We start from the raw sequence: 22967 nt of genomic DNA, 5'->3' as shown, positions 1-22967 counted from the left end.
GATTTTTTTTTTTTTTTTTTAAATTACCAGTGGTATAAATCTAGCTTTTTCTGGCCAGATGAGTAATTCTACTAAAGCAATAAGTAAATAAATAGAATAGTGGGCCAAAGGTTGCATCTTAGAGACAATTTCAGCAACATTGTGCTGAACAGAGTGACTTTGTTGTGCTATTACATTTATTATTAACAAGTGTAAAGTCAAAGACAGCACCAAAAAATCTTAGGAATCTGGCTCTCACATCCCAGTGCCAATAATTAAAGCACATCAGCGTTTATATTCTCTCTTTCCCAAGCCTGTAGTTTTTATTTTCCCTTATAACCTTTTCTTCCTGTTTAGCCCCTCTGCTGTGTACCAGTGTGTAAGTGGTTCTGTTTCCAGCGAGCTTTGTGTGACTGCAGTATTTGCTTCCCCTATGGGAAATGGAGTAGGCAGACTGATCTCTGTCAGAGAGAGCTGTTCAGTACTTAAAATGATTTGCATATATTGAGGCCGGTCTGTAGTTCACTGGACAAGTTCAGCTGTAGTGATGGATGTGGAAATCTACTGCAACAAAATCTCTACATGTGTGTTTCCACAAGTGATGGGTTTTCTTTGATGGTAAACTGAATGTCAGTGATTCACAATACCTCTCTGATGCAGGGAGCATCAGAGGTTACACACAATACACTCATAATTTATCAAGGGTTATTGCCATTGGAACCCTATTATCTGTTTTTTTTTCAAGCGAAACCGTTCCTTAGCATGTAAGGTTGCAAGAGCTTGGAACCAAGCAACATATGTTTTTCTTGAATAAATTCTTGAATGTAGTAGCCACAAACCAGCATTTCTTTACCATAAGGATGTGTTGCTGCCTCTGCAGTAAACAAATGCATTTTTGCTTTCATGGGAGAATCCCACCACATAGGCTTAGGCTCTCTGTTCAGAAACTTTCTGCAGAAGGCTTCATTGCCCTTGAGCAATTTCTAGCTTCTGATCCATTTTCCACTGGCAGCTATATACGAAGATGATGCTGAAAATGTGGCAAAGATTTTGGAAAAGGCAATGAAGAGCTGATCAGAAACATGTGAAAAAGCACACCCTCAGACTGACTTTAAAAACAACAGGGTTTTTTTGCACAGATAGAAATTCTTATACTTGAAATATGCATTTAACACCACAGTCAGTGTAGACATATCACTGTTCCAGACTGTGGTACATAGGTCAGGCAGTTTTTTAAAAGTAACTCGTACAAAGTGTTATTTATTTAAACAACCTTGAAAGCAGGGTCTAATTGCTTATCATTTGACAGAACTTACAATAGAACAGAATTTGACATTCTTACTCACAATGAGCAGTACTTTATCCCACAATTACTCCTATTCTTTCTACTGAAAGAAAAAAAAAAGGATAAGAAGTCTAAAGCTATCATAAACTATGAAGAAATACAGCTTTTAGTCAAAGATACCTTTATATCTACTGTTGTCAAGAAGCAGGGGTTTGCTAGGAGTACTTCAGGTAACGTTTGAATAGATTTAGAGGAAAGAAAGGTTGACTGCAACTCTTCTGTTGCATTTAAGCAGGACTTCAACATAAATCTTAAAAGGTGGTGGGCTAGTGAATACCTCTATTTCAGTTTCATTTTGCTTTAGCTTGAACTTGAAAGTGGGAAGTACACGATTTGTTATAAAACAACCATTAATATTTAGCAAAACATTCTTGACTTTCTAAAAAGTTGGAAGTTGTTCTGATTACCACTACTACATTATGGAGAACTAGATTTGTTCTTATTTTACTGATTCCTCTGTCTGGGGATTAGGGTTTGTCAAATTGCAGGTTGCTTTACTAGTACATGAGTTAAACTCATGCACGTACACGTATACACACACATCTACCCAGTTATCTTTTTGCTAGAAGATACCTGGATAGCTACTTCTCCATGCAGTGCAGAGCACAATGCTGAGCTACAGATTGTTACTATACTGTACAGAGTATCACCTTCTTTATTTAGTGTCACCCAAGAAGCTCAGTTGTGAAGTGTTGTATATATATATATATATATATACACTCACTGAATCACACAAAACAGGATAAGGAAGGCCCTCAGGAGTTATCTAGTTTGTAATTGTGCCCCTGACAAGCTTGTTTATAGCTATGTTTTAGTGTATCACTTGCTAGAAAGCTGCTTAAAGTCTAACCCAAATCTCTCTTGCTACTGCGCTGCTCATGTAGAACAAACATGGAGAATCCTTTGCAACATGTTTTACATATTTGGAAACATTAATCACATCATCTCCATTTTCTCTTCTCCTCTTTGCACTAACCCAGTTCTTCCATTGCTAGTTAAGTTTTCTAGGGAATGGATTATTCTTTTTTATTTTCTGGCCTTTCAGTAGCTGATCCAAATCTGCGCTGAAATCAAATGCCCAGACTGAATATACTATCGTTGCTGCTGAATAGAGTGAAAAGAGACTTTCTAAAACCTTTATGCATGTCTCAGGATTATGTTTTCCTTTTTAGTTATTAAAAACTGTATTGATGATTTTCTGCCACGGAGCGCACATTTGTGACTTGCAGCTCAGGAGATGACTGCTATTGTCAGTGAAGGTTGCCCCACTTTAGAAAGTTAATGCATCAATTAAATTAGCTAAATGTTTATATTACAGTCATCTGGCCAGCAGAACTGATGTATCTTTTTTGGAATATAAATCCATAGAAATCAAAGGTCATGCTCAGAATAAGATTATAGCATCATAATCTCATTACTTGAATTGGGAGGGGGATGTTGAGATTAAAGAGAGAGAAATGGAATGAAGTATACACCAAAACTGATATTTGTTACAGAGCAAATGCAAAAGGAAGAAATTAGAGGAGACATGCCTGATTTGAACATCAAAACAGTGAAAATAGCATTTCATTTCTATTTTTATTTCAAAACACATCTGAGAGAAGGAATAATGTAGATGGAGACAAAAAGAGACTTCTAAGTGCTTTTCTTTTCAAAATTTATCCTAGTGAGAGATGGATGGCAGGGGATTTTATGCCCCAAACAGCACTTATAAGTGCTTTTGCTTTTTCAATACCATCCTCAGACTGAGAAAGGTAGAGGAAGAAAAAGACAAGGTGCCCTGACACATCACTTCTAAGTGATTTCTGTCCCCAAAGTATTCAAAAGACTGATAGAAGATATTTTTTTTGTTGTTGGATATTTATTTTGTTCTGTGACTTGGCAGAAATAAAGTGGGAAGATGAAGGGAAGCTCTAGTGAATTTTTATTTCCCAAGGTCAGGAGAACAAAAGTCAGTTTTTCTCCTCATTTTTTGAGTTGTTTTTGGTTTTTTTTTTCTTCTGATTTGATAAAGATGCAGTAAGGCTTCTTTTGAGGAGCTGAGGTAAAAGTAAAATGGAGTTATTTACCTCATGTTTTGTAATGGTAGTGGCAGTGAGAAAAATACAAGGGTGAGCTCTTATTTTCAGCATAAACCAAAACTCTGTGAGCTTGTGATTAAAGCAAAAATAATCCAACAGTATGAGAAAAAGATCAGCTGGCCTTAAGTATTTTGCAGCATCAGAACCTTAAACTGACATGACTTGCTGCAGGATCACCCAAAAGTATTGTGCAGAGGCAGAGTATCCTCAGAGCTGAACTCAAACCTGGAGGTAACTGCATATAGAGAATCTTCCTAGCCCTGAAGAACATGTTTCTTCATCTACTTCCTTAAAAAGAGTTGTTTGCACTGTTCTAGAAGGTGATATAATCTTCCACCTCCTTCAGTGTGCAGGGGCTGACATTTGTGTAATGCAATTACACTGTAGCTGTGCCTTCATGAATCTGGAAAAAAATTACTATTACCAGCCTTTTCACTTTGTGTCCAGGCAATAAAATTTCGGCATCCCTACGAAATAAATACATTGCATGTAAATTCCTAGGCCAAGCACTTCAGGCAGCCATCATTAGTTGGTTTTCCCACCAGAAATCTTCAAAAATTAAGCTTCTGTTGAGCTCTTAGAATTCCCAAGTGAAGCTGGACCATTCTTTAGCTGCATCCAGGAGTAGGAGTAGTTGGTTTCCCCCCCTTTGCATCTCCCTTCAAGACAGCTGGAGATTTAGCTGTGCTCCTGACTACTTTGTAAGAATCCAAATTCCCAGCATTTGGGCTTTCAGTTCCCCTTTATCATAGCTGATGAGCTGTCAGAGGAGAAAACACAGAATACTTCTTGGTAAGAAAAAGATTTAGCCTGTTATAAGGTGGGAGTAGTAAAAATAATGAAATAAAGGAGCATGTCCTAAAGGTGCAAGTGTAGATAAGTTTCTGTGCTGAGTGGTGAAGTTCTGGTGTCCACATTAAAAATGCAACGAGACTACAATTGAGCTTGACATATTTACAGATATAAACATGTTTTCCTTTGACACCAAGGTCAAACTAGATGTCTCACTCATCATGTGACATGGCAAGGAGACCACTTTGCATCTTGAATGCATCTGTAAGACTTGGAAATGCCTATGGAACTGTGTTCCTGAGCTCTAATATCAGTAGGTCTCCTGTGTTCACGTTTGTCAGCTGTTATTCTTCAGACAGTGCTCTAAATAGAAATCAGTATCCACATCAGAGGCTCAGAACAGTCATAACCTGTTCTACCAATAAACCCCCCCCAAAACAACCCTCCAAAGAAAGCAATATCAGAAGGCATTTAAAACAAACTAATGAATTAAAAATAAATATTCACCACTATCAAAAGATTTTTGATTTAAGAATATTAAAGATTCTGAGGAAAATGGAATGTCTCAGCATCACAAGAAAGTTTATCTTGCCAGTTAGCTGGTAATGTAATAGGAAATAAAAACTAAGGACAAATGGTCAATTTTACTTGATGGTAGGAAGGCAGAAATAAGATCCAAAAGGATCTCTGGTCTCATGTGCTGGATTCATTTTTTTTACCAGCCAGTCTCATTGCTGGATGTCAGTGGGATGGAGGTTATGGGCTGGTGCACAGGAAGATCCTAGCCTGGGCGTCACGTAGAACTTCATCTACCAAAGAAACATTTCAGTCTAAAAAGGAAGACACGTTACAAGTCTAAAGCTGAATGTGTGCTATGTAGTGGGGTTCATAAGGGTTTGCATTTTTTGATTTGCCATCTAAAGATCACCTGAATTTCTTTTCAGGTTTGGCCTTATATATGTCAACATTTGTGAGATGATGAGGCGATGCTCGTGAGATCATGGAGGCATCTATAAAGCTCATCCTGGCATTCAAGTGCAAACCAAAATGTTATCCAGCTCTTGCCTGAGATCTGTTATTCACCATTCTTTTGGAAAAAAAAAAAAAAACAACCAACCAATTAACCCTCCCAAAACACCAGAGGGAATTGGCTACTAACAAAGACCCTGAAATATATAGGCAGTAGTCTCATGTTTGCATTCTGAATGTAAGCCAGAGAGCTCTTGTTTGTGAAACGATATTAAGTACCAGACTGTAGCTTTAGTCGTGAGGGTGATAGGAAGGATAACTGTCTCTATTTGGAATGGTATGCTACAGAAAATTGTTGTTATGTTTTATGTATTTCTCATTGTGGGGCTCCTGTTCCAAAGTATGTAGCTAATCCTAGTCAGGTAGCAAATCCCAAGTCAAATTGTCTCATGCATAAAGAAAGGTAGTTTAGAAGGCATGAGTCATTAGAGGGAAATGATTTTTCATTTTAGTTATGAAACTTAATTTCTTTTCACTGTCTTCCTTCCTTTGCCTCTGTAAAATATTGATATAGTTTATAATTTCTGACAGTGATGTTGATTGTAGCATGTAAGTAGTATCCAACAGCTGAAACAGATGGTGTAATAATGTGATGGGGCCTATCACATAGTGACAAGATTGGAAGGTGCAGCTGAAAGAGGGTATAATTTGGTATAAATGAGAATCTCGAGTCTGAACACTCCCAAAATTAGAGAAAGTTCAGATCTGAACACAAACTTCACAGCATCATACAAGTTCTGAATTTCAGCAATGATTGTTCAAGTGGGGGAGACTGAGCAGCAGTTTGTGATAGAGATACGGGTAGGAAGGAAACCTTTCCTCAGCAATATTGCAGAGTACCAAGCAGGCACATAGATTTTAATCCTGCTAGAGGTTTTGTCTCATGTTGCTTCATGGTAGATCCTGCTTTTCCTGTTTTGGAGTGCTTTCTATCTCTCTCAATATTGATGACTACCATCACACACCTGTGATCTTGCTGTGATGGCTGATTGATCATGCATGCAAGACAGAAACAGCCTTGCAAACCTTCCATCATTGTCCTTAAGTAGAGTATGTTTTAGACATTAAATTAACTCAGGGTGTTTAGGATCACGGAATGAGGGTTGCTTTCTTTCTAACGAAGTATTTGAAAACTCCGGAAACTTTTTGTGCATGTCTATGCTTTGTTAGTTTGGGGGTGGGGGGGTGGGGGGTGTTTCATAAACCTTTTTTCCAAAACAGTTGGTTTTGTTTTTTTCTTGACGTTTTTTCCAGCTGCTGATGGTGTTCAAAATAGCTCTGTGTTACTTGGGATCAAAACATTTTTGACAGCAAAATAAAGTACAGCATTAACTGTTTTGTTTCAAAAATAAGATGGGAAATAAATGAATAATTTTGGAAAATAATTCAGTTATCGAATAGGCAGGACTCTGTAATTAATTCATGAGGTGTATTGGTTATCTCCACAGTTAATTACATTTGGATTTGAAATGTGTGTATGTGGAAGTAAACAGCAATGTGTTTAATGGTTACTGTATCTGGATCACCCAAATAGCATTTAATCCACCCCACGTCAAATGGCTTGTGGGTAAAAGGGTGTCCTGGGAATATCAAGGCCCGGCAAGATAATAGCCATGCTCTGTACATTTAACTTCTTAATCAACAAGTAAGAAGAAGAAATGGTTTGTGTCTGGTCAGCTATCCATGAGCAGCAGCCAGATGCTTTGCCCTTTCCAAATGTACTCTGCATAAGAATGAAACCATGCTACTTGTTTTGCCCATTAGATAGCATTATCTCTGTGGAATGCCAATTCATATCTCCTTGTGCTGTGTGTGGTTCTCACATATGGGATTTTAATAACCTTCATGCTGTGCTATGAATTCATAAACAGGGCCGATAGAGGAAAAGCACCACAGGACTTTATTTTTTCATTATTGCTCTTTTGAAAAACAGGGTCTGCAGGATTTTTGCAGGGATCTTGTGACAGAACTAGCAACAGTTTTGCTGCTACAGTGGGATTATTCCAGGGGGAGGGGATAAGTACAATATTCACTTGTGACATACTTATTGAGAATTTATTCAAAATCACCCTCCATTTCACAGCCACTATAATTCTGCTGTATTATAGTTGGTGCTTTGCAGGTTTGATTGTATGGGGTTTCCCCCCATTTTTCTAGGAAACAATGTGCATTTGACTGCTTGCAACATACATCTTCTCCTCCTCCCCTCTGTCCTAGCCAGTGAAGCTACAGCTTACTCCTCAGTGGTCACTAGCACATGATAGTAGTCTTGACTTCTGTTTTGGAAAATATTTATTGATTTTGGATCAATGGGTGTTTTTCTTTCTCTTTACCCCTGTCCTAACCCCAGAGTCCATTAGAGCTACCACTTCTGCCTCTTGGCCATGTTCCAGTACTGGTGGAGGCACCATTGTTAGTAGCACTAAAAATGGTCACAAGAACATAGAGCATCAGTCTCCAGGCATGATGTGATATATATCAGCTTGTATTCGTTGCTAACAGGCGTTAGGAAGAAGACCTATGAGAAGCGCTCAACCAAAATTTACAGTCTCTACAAATATCCTGTGAAGTAACGAACCTAAACTGAAGCAGCCAGTTTAGCAGTCCTGGAGCTAGTTCACATATGCCAGGAAGGAAATTACACTGGGTTGCCTTCCCAACCCTGTGCTACACTGGCTGGAGTGCACTTGTGGTTATGATCTTAGGTCAATCTGGATTCCAGTCTTGTAACTGTGCCTAATAATGTTTTATCAGGAATAAGATTTATTAGGTGTATGTTCTGTGGAGGATTGTGATATGACATGCAGATTTTATCATTGCATTTTCATTTTAGGAATGATTCTCCTGCTGTATTTTATATGTGATATTTTTGTGTGACAGGCAGTGGAAAGAACCAAGAACAGACAAGGAAAAAGAGACTAATATTTCACTAATTATTCAACTTTCAAGCTTTTGTTGTTTTTTTTGGTTTTGGTCTCGTATCCATCCCCCACCCCCCAGTGATGAATAGTCCTCACTTAAAAATGTGTGTTGTGCTTTTCATTAAAATTAATCCAACTTCTCCATGGCTCATAAAGTGATAGAATTACAGAGTTATTGAAAAAAAATGTGTTGGAAAGAATGTTTGGAGTCCATCTTGTCCAACATCATCTCTAAGTAGGACTAACAAGAAGGTTAGGTCAGGTCTGTGCCTCATCAAGCTTTAGAAATGTCTGGGGATGGAGACTCCAGAATCTTCTGGGCACCTGTTCCAAAGCTTAATTGCTCTCTGTACCAAGGTGCATTCCCTGAAAAAAGGGATCTTTTTCTATGGGACATGTGTAGCCCGTCCTGTATTCCTTCCTCAGCTCATCTCCCTTGGTCTTTTTTTACCACTGTGCATGTCTGAGACCATGTAGGATGGGGTAGCTGAACACAGACACATTTTTCTTCATACTGCATCTATAATTCTGCAGTAGTATGACTCAGGGAGAGGAGATGCCAAAGTTTTCACATTTTCTTTGTAAATATTTTCTTATAATGAAATTAATACATCATCTAAACTCTCCATATATATATTTCTTGCTGGGTTTAATTTTAATACAGATACATACATGCTTTTTTTAAAGTCACTAAGCAGACAAGAGAACATAGAACTAACATGACTATAGGGAAGTTTTCTAATACATACTGTTCATGGAAATGAAGAAATGTTACTTCTGTGCAAGCCAAGGTTCACTGCTGTCCTCTGGGCTTTTCCCTCAACATCAGCTGTAACATGATGGGCATTTCTTTTAGATGATTATTTTAGAATAGCTGATAACTTCAGTGCAAGTTTGTTTTGTGGTTTTTTTTGTTTGTTTCTTTCCTTTTTTTTCCCCCCACTTAGCTTCGTACTATAGTCCCTCTGACCTTCTTTGTGGCAGTGGGGTGGGATTTAGCCTCTTCAGTTCCCAGTGTGCAGTTGTGAGCTTTTGATAGCTTGCGGTGCAACAGAGCCTGTGGCATGAAGCAGCATTGCTCTGGAAGGAGGAGGAAAAAGAGTCACAACCTGGTTGCTGTGGAAGACAGTTGTCAGTCTTCCCTTGCTAGGCTATCAGTTGAAATGTATTTTGTCATATTCATAATGCTGGCAAGCCAAAGTGGTCAGCAGGCAGATGCTCATGTTTCGTGCCTCATTGTTGTCCTCAATAGCCTCTTTCATTAGAACCATGGTAGTCATTGTTACATCATTTGAGTTACAGAGCAGCTGATGAGCTTTGGTGTTGACCTTTAAAATTGCTTTTCAAATTATCAAACAATGAAGATCTTGCTGTCATTACAGTCCTTAGAAACATAAGGATAAACGAGCTTCATTAAAGTCAACGGGTTTAAAAAAAAGAACCAAAAAATCTACAAAACCCCTGTGCTTTGACAAGAAGGGTTCAAATGTATTTTCTGTCTTAACCCATTTGATGCCAACAAGAGAAGGAAGCTAACATGACCTCCTAGGTTTCCATCCCAGAAACAGACTCGGAGTGGAAATAGTTTCAATAGTCACCAGGTAAGTCCAGATAGCACAAACATCAGTACACATGCTCGTGTTAAGAAGGAAGACTTTCATCTGGCTTTGTGAGTAGATAGCTTACATGAAGAAAATACCCTGCATCCTTTTCACAGGTTGAAGCAGAATCATAGCTGAGGCCCCTGCTGCTGCCAAGGCAAAGGAGCAGCACCATCATCGTGTAATTGCACAGAACTTTTTTTCTGAGCTATTTCATTGGATGGTCCCATGTCTAAATTTGTTCTTGGAAGTAGAGTTGGAGCCCAGCCCTGCACAGATTCTCACTCCAAGCTGGACATGTCACACAAGAAGTTTCTTTGCTGTTTCTCTTGCCACTGAGCTGAGTCTGTTTACAGGTGGTAAGCTTTTCCATCTATGAACTGAGAATCCAAATTTCTCTTTCTAAAATTCAGACATTACGTGAACTCATAGCTCCAGTGGTGTCAGTGGGAATTTTGCTTTTGACTGTAATGGAGGCTATGAACGTGCCATTGATTTTCCTAGAAAGTCAGCATATAGGTACATTACAGTGATACCTTTCTCCTTAAGATGTGTAAAGGACTAAAAATTAATTTCTCTCTTAAAAAAATAAATTATGGGTAGAAGAGCTATATGATTATAACTACCTATTTTGGAGGTGGTATTGTTTATATCTTGCAAGTATATCGTTGTCAGGCTAGGCTATATAGTGGAGAAAAGATTGATAGGGTTTATTATTTTCATTTTTTAATAAGATTTTGTTTTGCAATCGCTGCTAGCATGCTTCACCTCATAACTTACCATCTCATTTGTGTGTGTGTTATGCAGCACCTCCTTAGGCCTTGATCTTGTTCTGAGCTCCGTGGTGCTGATGCACGGACCTGCACAAACCCCTGCTGACTTCAGTGAGATTTGACAGAGGCCACTGTGCTCAGGGGCTTTTCTTCAGCAAAGGCTTTTAAGTGAGGGGAAAATCAATCTTGTGTGGGGTATGGTAGTACCAAAAGCTACACAGTCAAGCTCCATGAGGAAGGAGAACAAATACAGAATGATCTCTGAATTATTTACAAATCATTTAACCCGATAGTTCCCACTTGAGAGTGCTTATACAAAGTTATTGCAGGAAGCGTTAGTCCACGATACAAACTAGTGCCTGCAGCAAAATCTGCATTGATTAAGATTTAATTAGTGGACGTATGCACTGAGACAATGATGTAAAAGCAATCAGAACAGAGTATATATACAACATTTTTTTCATTTGAAACAGACCTTTAACTTCAGAGTTCAAAAATATGCAGCTATGATTCAACAGCTTCCATTAATGACTTAAAAGACCTTAAAATAAATCTCTAATTATTTAAGCAGAACTCTCTATCCAGTTTAAATTTCTGACCTAGTACCCAGTGCCATAGTATTTGAATCTGAAAAATGGTGATTTAGCCTTGTATCTTTCTGTAACTGAAATGATTTAAATATCTTAAAATATATGTAAAACAATTTAATTTTTGCACTAGGATTTTGTAAGCAAAGATTTAATGTGAAATGACATTTTTACAGAAGATTTAAAACATTTGTAAAGCTGACAGTCATAAAGTGGTACTGCAAATATTCCCAATATACCAATGAGGGGAAAAGAAATTAATGTGGCCAGAAGCAAGTATGTATTCTCTTTTAGATAAGGCATCCTACAATTAAAAACACTGGACTTGGAAAGCTTCTTAAAGCTTATTTTGTCAAATGAAAAATGCTACTGATTTTAATGCTATTGTAATAAACCTTCTTGTTATTCCAGGCATGGATATTATTTTTTTTAATTTCAGAAAAAATGGATAATTAGCATTTTAGCTTATCACTTTCATTCCATGCATACAAATAATTTGACAGATAGACCACCAAGAGAGACAAAATTAAATAATAGGTCTAGACAGCATGGAACCAAAATAAATTAGAGATTAGGCTTCCAGCCTGTTAGGTGGATTTTCAGGGTGGTGGTGGGGTGGTGGGGAGGAACAAAACCAAAAAAAAGGGAATACAAGGTAGTTTTTCTGAAAGTTTTTGCAGCTTACTTCAATATCATTTCCCCATATCATATTCCAAATAAACTGACCTGAAATAAGATGTGAACTTCATCTTAGAAGTCCCATAATTTATTAGTGAGTGTAATTTTTTTCAGATGTATTTAAATTAGAGGCCTAACAGGCATTCTTGCATCTGTGATTCAGCCAAGTAAGTTCCTAGATAATGGCCCATGATTAATGGTGAGTGCTGATAATAGGAGGTTATTAGAGAAAGCAAACTTGGAACAAATCTGCTGTATACATTATATACTTTACCGCCATCTGTGGGTATTGATAATAAATACAAATTAAAGTCAGCAGTTACAGAATAACCAATGTTTTGCATATGTGACAAATAAATCTTTAGACATAGTCTTATAGTAGGCAACTTCAAAGTGAAGAATTCTCATTAATTTTTTTTCACAGATATTCGTTTTTATTTGCAAAGAAAAACCAGCTTTTGTGGAGAGAGTCCTTTTGGCCTTGGTTGCTTTCAAGGATGTCATTCTAAAGTCCATTCTACAAGGAAGGATTATGTGTTATATGTTACCTGTACTCTTCCACCATACATGGTTTTCGATGTGAGAAATTGTTTTGTCCTTTCATACTGTGATTAATTTGATATTCAGTCCAGGTGCTAACAGTATGTTCCCCCCTTTTATGTCTCATTGACTTGTAAGTGACATTTTACCTCCTTATGTTTTGTGGTGTTTGCTGAGTAAATATGCCCATATAGAGAAGAAACAAATTTTATCTTTCTTATTGCTACATACAAAAACCAGAAAATAAATGCAATATAAACAGAGAATTGCAGAAGATAAAGTAAACCTAAATATTATGATACCAATAACTTGCTGGATCAAGTGATGACATTTTTTGCTGGTAGCAAATATACTGTTGAAAATGCAGTTTTGCAGTAGAGTGACAAAAGGGGTGCCATAGTTAAGATCAGCTGATGGTGTTGTGTTTGGAGATGTTTATGAAGTTTGATGGGCAGTGTCTGGTTAAAGCTGTGTTTCTCTGGTACCTTTTGCACAAAATTCAAGTCATCACATGCTAAGGAGGGCAAGTGAGCAATGTGGCAGATGACTCATTGGGTTCAGCATTCAGCAAGCAGCATTGGTTGGAATAATTCCCGGCTTTTGAAACATTACAAAGCCATGATATTTCAAGGCCTGTATATTTTTACAAATGAGTGATAGATGGAGTATCACAAACATTCTGGTTATTTATGGTCATCAACTAAACCACTGGGATGAAGTTAGAAGTAATCTAGAACTAATGTGGTTTGTTTTTTCATTTTGAACAACTGCTAAATTAACTTTTTCATAGACGTTTTAAGAGTGAATGTTATTTTAGTGCCTACCTTGTAAACCGGCTGTGTAGGGTGTGCATGATGAAGTTTGTCTCCTTCCTATAACAACAAGGCATTCAATCCTCAACTGTGTTTGACATGAACATTTCCACATATATTCTTGGGCATATTTTTATTTTTATCCTGATATTTTGTATGCCAAAGAAGATTCTGCCTTCCCACCCTCCAGTTCAGAGGCATTAATTATGTGGATCTGGAACTGTAGACATCTGTATGTCTACAGATGTCAGAGTTTCTGATAATCTACAAGCATATAGTATCTACAGCACTATATGCTGGAGTGTATGGATCTGTTTTCATCTGTTTTCTGCTTGGGCAGTTGCAGTTTAAGGGAAAAAAGCTATTTCCTCTGCCTAATGCTGAGTTATTTGATTGACATGCCTGATAAAGCTTTCTTCACAACAACAGTTAGTTTATACCTTAACAAATACCTTTAGGTGTTGTGGTTCTTCTCTTTTGCAAGATTTCATTCCCAAACATTATGGTTTATCTTACTGGCTTTATATCAGTATTTTACTTTTTCTCAAATCCTCTTTCTCCTTACATGTTTCTCTTTTAAACTCTAAAATGTATTCTACCTTTTCGTAGCCTCTTCCAGTTCTTCTCTGATTTTTTTTTCTGTCCTCTCTTCTCTTTTAGTACCCTACTTCCATTTCTTTCCTTTCCCTTTTGAGACATATTCATTCATGTTAATAAGAGCATGTCCCTTCTGCCATTCTACCTTGGGAGAGGAGAGTTTACCAGCTGCCTGAGATGCAAACTAAAATGCAGCTTTTACTGAAAGAATGCACACACAGGACAGGTCCTCACATCCTTCAGGCAATGCCTTAGGGCAAAACTTGCTTCACCTGCCACTCTCTCAGTGCTCAAAGTCCTACAGTGTTGCTGACCATCAGTGGTCCAGCACTCTGCCTCTGCTGGGTCTTTCTGTTGTACTTCAAACACTGAATCTGGCAGCTTCCTTCCTTCATTAACCCTCCATGTAGAGACAGAACAATTTCTCCTGTTCTTTATTTACTCTCTGCCACCTTTCTATTTTTGAGTCTTTTTTTACCAATACAGCTATCAGGAATCTTTCAATAGTTTATTATTCCAGAAGAAAATACTAGAGTAGGCTTATTTAAAAGGTGTCAGTTTCAATGAAGTCTGAGCTGGAAATCAGGAAAAAAAGAAAAAATGAAAGAGACTGTTCTTTTCATGTGAACTATCATGCTTTAACCTTTCATAATACAGAAAAATGTTCAATTGAAGGAATATTTTAATTCCATTTTAGAAAATTATTTAAATGTGATTTTTTAAAAATAGGAAGTTAAAATATTTTGATCAAGCTGGACCTGGTTTTACTCAAATTTTGTTTTATGAGATTATCGAGAAGGGTATTATCTTTGACTTTTCAATGCTTTATTAAAATAGAGGAAAATATATTAAAAGACATGTTTTACTTCTTTATACATCATATACTTGACTGTTGCTATTCAGAGTTTTCTCCCATATATTTGAAATGTTTATTTTTCAGCTCTCAGTATCATGAGATGTACTTGATTCTTGCCTTGTTTCAAAGCTGCCTGTATTGTTTCCAATAGCAGCAGCAAAATCAACAGCATTCTGGTGAGCATTTGCTCTGCTATATCTTGAAAGAGGTATGAGCTGGCATGGAGTAACTGGAGCTGCCTTGAAAGTGAGAAAGATGACACTGCATCACTTTGCACTGTGGTTCATGTTTAGAAGTTTTGGGTTTGTGGGTATGTTTTTTTTTCCTTTCCATGAGAAAGCAAGCTAAAATGTTTCAAAAATACACAAATGAAAGTTTAGATGGTGTTGGAGACTCTGGCATGCTAATTTCAACCTCTGCCCAAAGTCCAAGCTTCCTTCCTTTTCCTACCACTGACATCAAGAATCCACAAGATACTTGTTCAAGCAGAGGGAAGATACAGTCCTTTTAAGGAGCTGCACCATGAGCTGCAAATCAAAGAATAGCAGTTCTGTAACAACTAGGTCCTTGTATACAGAAAAAATATCAGTGATAGTTATTTATTCAGTCTCTTACTGTAAGATTAGTCCCATTATGTGGCTCCTATGCATTCCCTTCCAATTCATTCAATTTAAAAAAAACCTTCCTGCTAGCACTTATTTACATATCAGTGACAGTCATCTAAATAAAATATCCCAGGCACTTGAGTCTCAGGAATAGTCTTATGAAGAGGCAGATCATATTCTATGTATTTGGAAATGGGATGCATGTTGACTTAGTGCTTATTTTAAAATAATGTCAAAATGTTAAAATCTTTATGAAATCTTAATATTAAATTTTATGAAGACAGAGAAATTTGCTGGGGTGTGGGTTTGCCCAGGGTTAGGACCAAAATCAACTGCTGAAGATTAAAAAACCATAATGCTACCACAGAAGGGAAAGGGGAAACCCCACAAACTCGGGGTAATCAGACCTGTGTTTTTTTATAACTTTTGTTTGTATTACTTGATGTTAGTTATATAATGTGATTTATATACAGTGCTTCTGAGTGCTCCATAAAATTGCAGCTCTTGATGAGTGAACACACAAGTACTATCTTTGTTAAATGTGCTGAATGTTGTCTTAGAGAAGCCTGGCAAGTTTTTCCTCACAGTCAGAGGTCTGAAGAAAGTGAGTAAGCATAGATAAAACCAGCTTGGTTAATCATCACTGAAACACAAGAAAAATTAAAATGCATTTCTTGCTTGTAAAGTGGAAGAAAGCAGTAAAAACAATGCCAGACCGTTAATGCCTCTCTTGTACCTTTCCTTTCAAAGACCTCAAAAGAACATCAAGAAGAATAAAGGCAAAATCTATTCCCTATTGGCATAATTATAAATGTTGTATCCTCTAAAACTCTAAAGACATCCAAGAAGAGTAGAAGACTAAATGGCATTGAAATAAAGAAAGTCTCTCTGGAGCTTTGTTCAATCGGCTTTGTTAGAATTCACTCAAATAGGATGATTATAAGAAAAGATCTCATTTGTTTCAACATTAAAGGAACAAATTAATATGTGGCAAGCTGCTAATAATTGCCTCATTATGTAGTGAATGGGCATTGCGTCCAATTTACAAAATTACAATCATATTGTTGAAGTAACAATTGGGAAAGTTTAATTTGAATTTCCTAACTATCTATATGATTAGTTGTGGGTATTCACTGAGTGAATTGTGGTTGGAGTGAGCTCTCCAGTGCACCACCAGCCTATAGTGCTAAGAAATCACAAGAGAAATTCAGCTTTTTGTTAGTGTAAATTACATCTGCATAGCTCCTGAGCTAGATTTGGTCCAAGTGAAGAGGGAATCTGGCAGCCTTTGCTAAGACGGGAGCTCGGTGTGTGACTGGTCTGTCAGGACATCATTTTGTTGGACTCCACTGACTTGTGCTGAAGTCTTGGCCCAGAGGCTAAGAGACCTGGCCTGAGATCATTCCTGCTTGGGAAAGCCGGTGATCTAGGATCTGTGCCATTGTGAAACCCACCCATACAAATGGTCCTGTAGCTGGAATGTCAGTCTCTCGGTGGAGACATTTGAAATGGTAGGGGAGTTGTTTCAAATTGGAAAGTAACCAATTTTCCAAATATCAAAAAACTCTGTGGAAGAGAATCATGTTTTGTGACCTACTTCTAGTTAGATTTGCTTGTGACCTTTTCTAATTCTGGCTGGTTTTGTTATTTAATGATTTGACCTTTGATTCTGTGAAGCCACTTCAATGCTAAATACAGAGATTTAATAACTAGAACTGTTTGATAAGTGACCTTTATTACACAGCTATTTCTCTTTGCTAGAGAAACGGCACTGTTTTGCAAGTTCTAATTCACAGTTTTAATTATCTTTTCTATTGTCTGTAAGCTTGCACAGGAAATGGAAAGGTCAGACATTTCATTTTCTTTACTGATTAAAATATAAGTGCTCCTCAACAGTTACAATGTATCATTCAGGAAAAAGATGGGACAATTTGTCAGAATCATGCCCAGCTGCTCTGCTGAGGGTTTCTACATCTTTCTGGTCATCAACAAAATGAATAATTTTCTAGCAGCAATAATAGCTCAGCCCCCGTGGTGTGTAGAGGTGAAATACGTGCCCAAGTACATGAAAAGAGAAGAAAAGGTGAAAGCTTCTTTAAGTTGGTTGGGTTTTTTTGTTGGTTTTTTTTTTTTTTTTTTTCTTTAGCTTATGTATCTACAATGCAAGTGAATGAAGATCTTGTGAAAGGTACAGGTAAACCCTTAGCTGATGTTCAGAGAGCATAAACAGTAACAGCATAGGTTTCCATATGGTCCTGCCAATCTGCACCAAACCCACTGCTGCTGGACCACCTCTACAGATGAGAGGGCAGAATGGACTGCCTGCCAGACCCATTTTTGGTTTCTCTGACAAGGCTGCTGCTGAGCTAGTGTTTAATTGCTATCCTGGTGTTTGTGATGTGGACCCCTGTAAACAGTTACTGTTAATTGCAAAACAGATCACTAAGAAGGCACATTTTCTTTTATTTTCCAGTTTTCATCTCTCTGTATTGCAGTTTCTGTATGTAAGATTTGTCTCTCTGCTTTTATTCATCCTTAATACAAACAATACAGCAAGTTAAATGGAAAAGTGATGGTTTCTCATACAGGTTAAGGCTATCATGGCCAACCTTGCAGCCAAAAATCTGCATATGGGAAAAGGATGTGAGGGATGTAGGACCCCAGAGTATGGGGTGAAGGCGGACAACAGCACATCACTCCAACTCCTCAGGGGTCATAGGGAGCTGTCCTAGTTCAGTAGCAGAAGTAGCAGCCACAACTACCCAGGTGCTTCCCAGTTCCAGCCCCTTAGGCACCCAAAGCCCTGTGCCTGAATAGCTCCTGTGGGAGCCACTGGCAGAGGGGCCACCTTTGGATAGCTTTGGAGTCTTAAAGTGATGGGACAGCCATACCTGAGCTAGGGTGTAATAACAAACAGGAACGTTGTGTTAGATGATGGAAATGAGAAAGCTATTGGTGTGGATTACTGAAGCTACCCCTTTTGCCTGTCACACTTACAAACCAACACCGCAAGGTGCCGGCCTGTCTCTATGTGGGGGTTCAGTGAATGAATATTGATGTGAGTTTTCTCATACATTGAGGAAGATATGATGCAAAAAGATACTGAAGTCAGTGGATGACTCTGGAGATAGTGGAATATCTGTCATGGGTGTCAGCCAGTGTCCTAACTCTGTCTGGGACCTCTGTTGGGAAATATGCTTATTAGGACACGTAAAATTTTTCTACATTGTAAAAAATATTTACTCTGAGATAGAGCTGGGAGGGGTTAAGCCTCTGTCTCTATTGAAAGAGAGCAGATTATATGTTGACCTAGTGCAGGCATTCAATATTATGAAAGTGCTTTATAAATTGGAACAAGATAAATGAATCACAACAAAAGAGCTAGAAAAACCAGGGGACACAATTGCAGGAGTGAGTGTACTCAGTTTATTCGAGCAGAACAGTTACACTTAGTGAATAGAAAATGTGAAATGCATTTCTAACTAAGGTCAAAAAAATCAAACAATTCCAAATTTAAGAGAGCAGCTCCATTTTAATGGAGAAGGAAGAATATTGGGGGGGAAATAAAAATCAAGCAACACTGAGGTTGAGAAAAATTTAAATGGGACCAGATTCTTGACCAAATTGGCTTTTCCTATCTAGCATTTTCATATTCAGCATTTGTTAGTTTGAAAGTTCACCCTGGAAGCTATAAATGAATCTACAGGGACTTCAGCAATTCACTTCATGTTAGGATGTGAGTTATGCTTATGGATTTGTTTAGGTCACCCAGCCATGTCCTCATAATGTATCTTAGAAAGGATTTCTGTAACTAAGCGGTAAACAGAAAGACTGTTGTGTTCAGCTGCATCTCCTGGGATTTCATCCCTGCTGTCAGAGAGCTATGCAGGACAACTCTCAAAAACTACAACAGCTATAAAAAATACAGAGTGTTCTGTAAAGGAAATATTGCCAATGCTTTTGCATGCAGTCAGGCATCTTTAACTCCTGATGAAATGAGGAAAGAATGTTTTTGTGAACCACTCACATAGAGAAATCAAACCTTTGCAATTCTGAGTTTTATTGCAGAAGTCTTGTAGGATGCACCTTAACTCAGTACAGAATTTGTCACCCAAAGATGAGATATTTTAGCTGTTATAATTTGCTTCCCTTCAGATGTTTATCCCTTGTCTTTATATTATCCACCTTTATGAAAGAAATTTGATATTTTGTCAGCCACCAAGTCCTAAGGTTATAGTGCTCAAATGTTGCTAGGATATTCATCCACATCAGCTAATAGAGGTGTGATTTCGAAGGGAAATAACCACAAGTCAGATCAGAAAAGTACCTAGCATCCTGTCAGGCTAACTGAAGAACGTGAAAGGAATTATTCCTAGCAAACATTAACCTGAAGTCACTGGCTCCCAGCTGGGGACATGACAGAAGGTCAAGTCATACAAAAATTGTAGATGATCTGTTGCCTGGACCATCTTCTGTAGATTTTTTTGATGCATCTATTTTTCATTTGATTTAGATTTCTAACCAAACTTTTCATACAATCCAACTTAAATACAGGGTTTTTCCTTTTAGTCTGTTGGTACAAAAGAAGGAAAAGACACTTGCTATTTATACTGACAAACAGAACATCTGATAAGTCTCTATATCTCTGCTAGACAGATAACTGTTCTTCTGGTAAAGAAATGCCATCTTTGACTTCAGTTTGCCCAAGATTAAGTTCTAGTTCACGTATCACCATTCCATTTGCTTCTCATTTTTCATGGGTCATAACCATTCTCTGGGGAGAACATACTCCTCTGTCTACTGCAGGATTTTCATACTACTAGATTGTGTTTTAGAGTTACATCTCATGTTTGACTTCTATCACAAATCTGGGAACTATTCATTCAGACACATAAACACAGTCAGTGTATAGTTAAATTTCCAGCATTACTTTTTCTGTACTTTTTTCTCTATTGCTGACAACACCTTGTTAGAAGAGGAGAAGGCATTGATCTAAACATTGTTTTCTGCTGCTTCTTACTTTCATTGTTTTCTAGTGGAAAGCGTAACATTTAAAGGAAAAAGGAATTACTATTTTTCTAGTTGACTTTGCAAGGTGGGGGACAAAGGAAAAAATTGGAACTGCCTACTTCACAAAAAAGGATTGCATTCAGAGCTTTGTAGTGGTAGGGTTTTCTACCAGCTCTACCACATGGGGATTGTTAGCTTTTTTTAAACAGAAGCATTGTTCTCAGTTTGTTGGATTGTGCCCATCTTCCTTTTAATTGAATTTTCAGTCTTTATGTTTTGCAAAGAAAGAGTTGCTATGTATATTTGTTTTCTTTCTTCCAGCCTCTACAACTTGACTGTGACCTCTGTGCCATTGTTTCAAACTCGGGACAGATGGCTGGCCAGAATGTAGGAGCTGAGATAGACAAGTCCTCCTGCATATGGAGGATGAACAATGCTCCCACAAAGGGCTATGAGCAGGATGTGGGGAAGAGGACAACCATAAGAGTGGTCTCTCACACAAGTGTGCCTCTCCTACTCAAAAATCCCGAGTACTTTTTCAAAGAAACCAACAACACTGTTTACGTGATCTGGGGACCTTTTCGAAACATGAGGAAGGATGGAAATGGCATTGTGTACAACATGCTGAAGAAAACTGTTGACAGCTACCCAATGGCCAAAATCTATGTGACAACAGAAAAGCGCATGAGTTACTGTGATTCAGTATTTAAGAAGGAGACAGGGAAAGACCGGTAAGTCCTAAATGTGAAAAACAATTACAGTGTTTGACAAAAGATACATGAGAGAAGTCCATGCTGGATGCCAGCTACTAAATGAGTCCCCAGATAAGTTTTTAATGGATTGTTATATGGTTTTGACTGTTATAAGCACTTGATGAGGCAGCAGCTAGGCCCCATTTACCCCACCTACGCTACCTTCTGTTCTTTCCATTTCTGTTGGCTTAAGTCCCAAAAATATTGGATGTCTTCCTGAAATGTTTTCAAAGCTGAGTGTTGTTTTCAGCTCAATTTACTATTGATTAAATTGACATTTTATTTGAAGGGAATAATCCTACACAAACAACATTTCCAAATGCACAACCTCAGGATAACTCTGTATATTGTATTTTCTTCTCTGTTGAGATTCACGGCAGCTTTTCTGCAAACACAAACCTCAGGGTTATGCATTAGTTCTATTTCTTGGTGAAAATGGATTATCAGTGATACTGTAATAGATTTAGGTTTTTACCAGAATTATGATGAAATTCTATTTTCCATGCCTGAGAATGCATATTTGTGCTGCTCAAGTGGGGACTGTAAGGAGATGGAAGTGTGAAGGCCACTGTTTTGGTTAGCATGATCAGAGAAGAAATTGGATTTGTGGAATTAAGACAGACAAATTACAGGATTTTTTAACTGACCTGCAAAAATTCTGATCATCTGTGTTTTGGCATGGAAGAGTACCTGTCGTGCATACCAACTGGAGCTAACTAGGAAGGACTTTCCAGATGTCTGCTGTGCCTTAGATGTAATTTTTTAATTTGTACATCATGAATTTGCAGTTGTGAAGGACTGTAGCTATTCTGACCAAATTAAAAAAAAAACACCAGATATTCACAGTTCAACTTAGTCTAAAATTTTGACTTAACTTTTGAAGTAGAAGACCTTGCTCTCTCAAACTTCCTTGACTCACTTTGCTATTAAATAGTCAAAACTTTTGAAGATTTTTCCCTTTTTTTAAAACTATTGAAACATAGGGAAGAAATTGTCCCTCAGCTTGTTCACCATGTGCACATGTTGCTGCTATGATTCTGCAGTTGGAGTGAGCTCCTACGTGTCATAAAGGTGCCAAGGTTTCAATGGCTTCTTTAGTTTAACTGAACAAGCTGATGAACAGAGGCTAATAGGGAAAATACACAAGATCCGTTCTTAAAAATGTCCTCGAATAATCCAGTTCATCTGGTTTACATATTACTTGAGATAAATATGATCATGGGTACATTATTACATTGCTAAACATAAATTTGTTTGTGACTCTTCTTTGTTAACAGTCAGGTCACAGTGACTTTACAATACTTTATCAAAATCCTTATTGTGAGACCAGACCTTAGTATATCCCATCAAAAAAAATCTCACCATCCATTGTCAAAGTATCCTAATCCCCAGTCTAATCCATTCCTCTCCAACAAATTAACACACCTCAAAGTTTTTATTATTACACAATTAACACAATGAAAATGCTTCTTTTCATGTCTAAGGCAGATCAAACTTCTGCTCTCCCAGTGCTTATGAACAAAGTGTTCTTAAACAGCCTAATGTCAAAGTGGCCCAAGTTCTTTCTCCTTAAGTCATTACAATGACTAAAAGTTTCATGTTGTGAACAGCGGCAGATTGTAAAGAGCCTGCCTCATGACCCACATCACATTGCATTTCCATGTGCCTCCCTTCAACACTGAGAAAAAAAACCCATCACTTCTCACAGTGGTAATCAGATGACATCCTTGTATCTACTGGAACTTTCATTTTTAGTCCTACTTTTCCACATCAAATACTAAGCAGTGTTTTTAACATCATTTAGTGCACTTGTCAGCCAGAAACAAAGGAAACAGTCAACATGTCACCAGCCAACACCCTCTGTGTCACAAGAAAATATCCTACAGTTCCTTGCTAATCAGGGGACCTCAGTTTGAAACTATTTCATTTTCTGTAACATCTTCAATTCACAGGACCCCTCTGCTGTTTCTAGGGAAGGTCACAAGGCTGCTAGAAGCGTGTGGCATTTG

At 37.7% G+C, this 22967-nt stretch overlaps 1 protein-coding gene across 1 annotated transcript in view; it reads left to right on the top strand.

Annotated features, from left to right (window-relative positions):
- Positions 1 to 22967, top strand: part of ST6GALNAC3 (ST6 N-acetylgalactosaminide alpha-2,6-sialyltransferase 3) — a 228563-nt gene that overhangs the window by 128597 nt on the left and 76999 nt on the right. Inside the window, exon 3 of the mRNA XM_040611156.1 lies at positions 20528 to 20937. Within this exon, the coding sequence (XP_040467090.1) occupies positions 20528 to 20937 (410 nt within the window). The remainder of the gene's footprint in view (positions 1 to 20527; positions 20938 to 22967) is intronic.

This window comes from Falco naumanni, chromosome 11 (assembly GCF_017639655.2).
Source record: "Falco naumanni isolate bFalNau1 chromosome 11, bFalNau1.pat, whole genome shotgun sequence".
Taxonomy (NCBI): Eukaryota; Metazoa; Chordata; class Aves; order Falconiformes; family Falconidae; genus Falco; species Falco naumanni.
The sequence above is the reverse complement of the archived record's forward strand: the minus strand, read 5'-3'. Positions and strand labels throughout refer to the sequence as shown.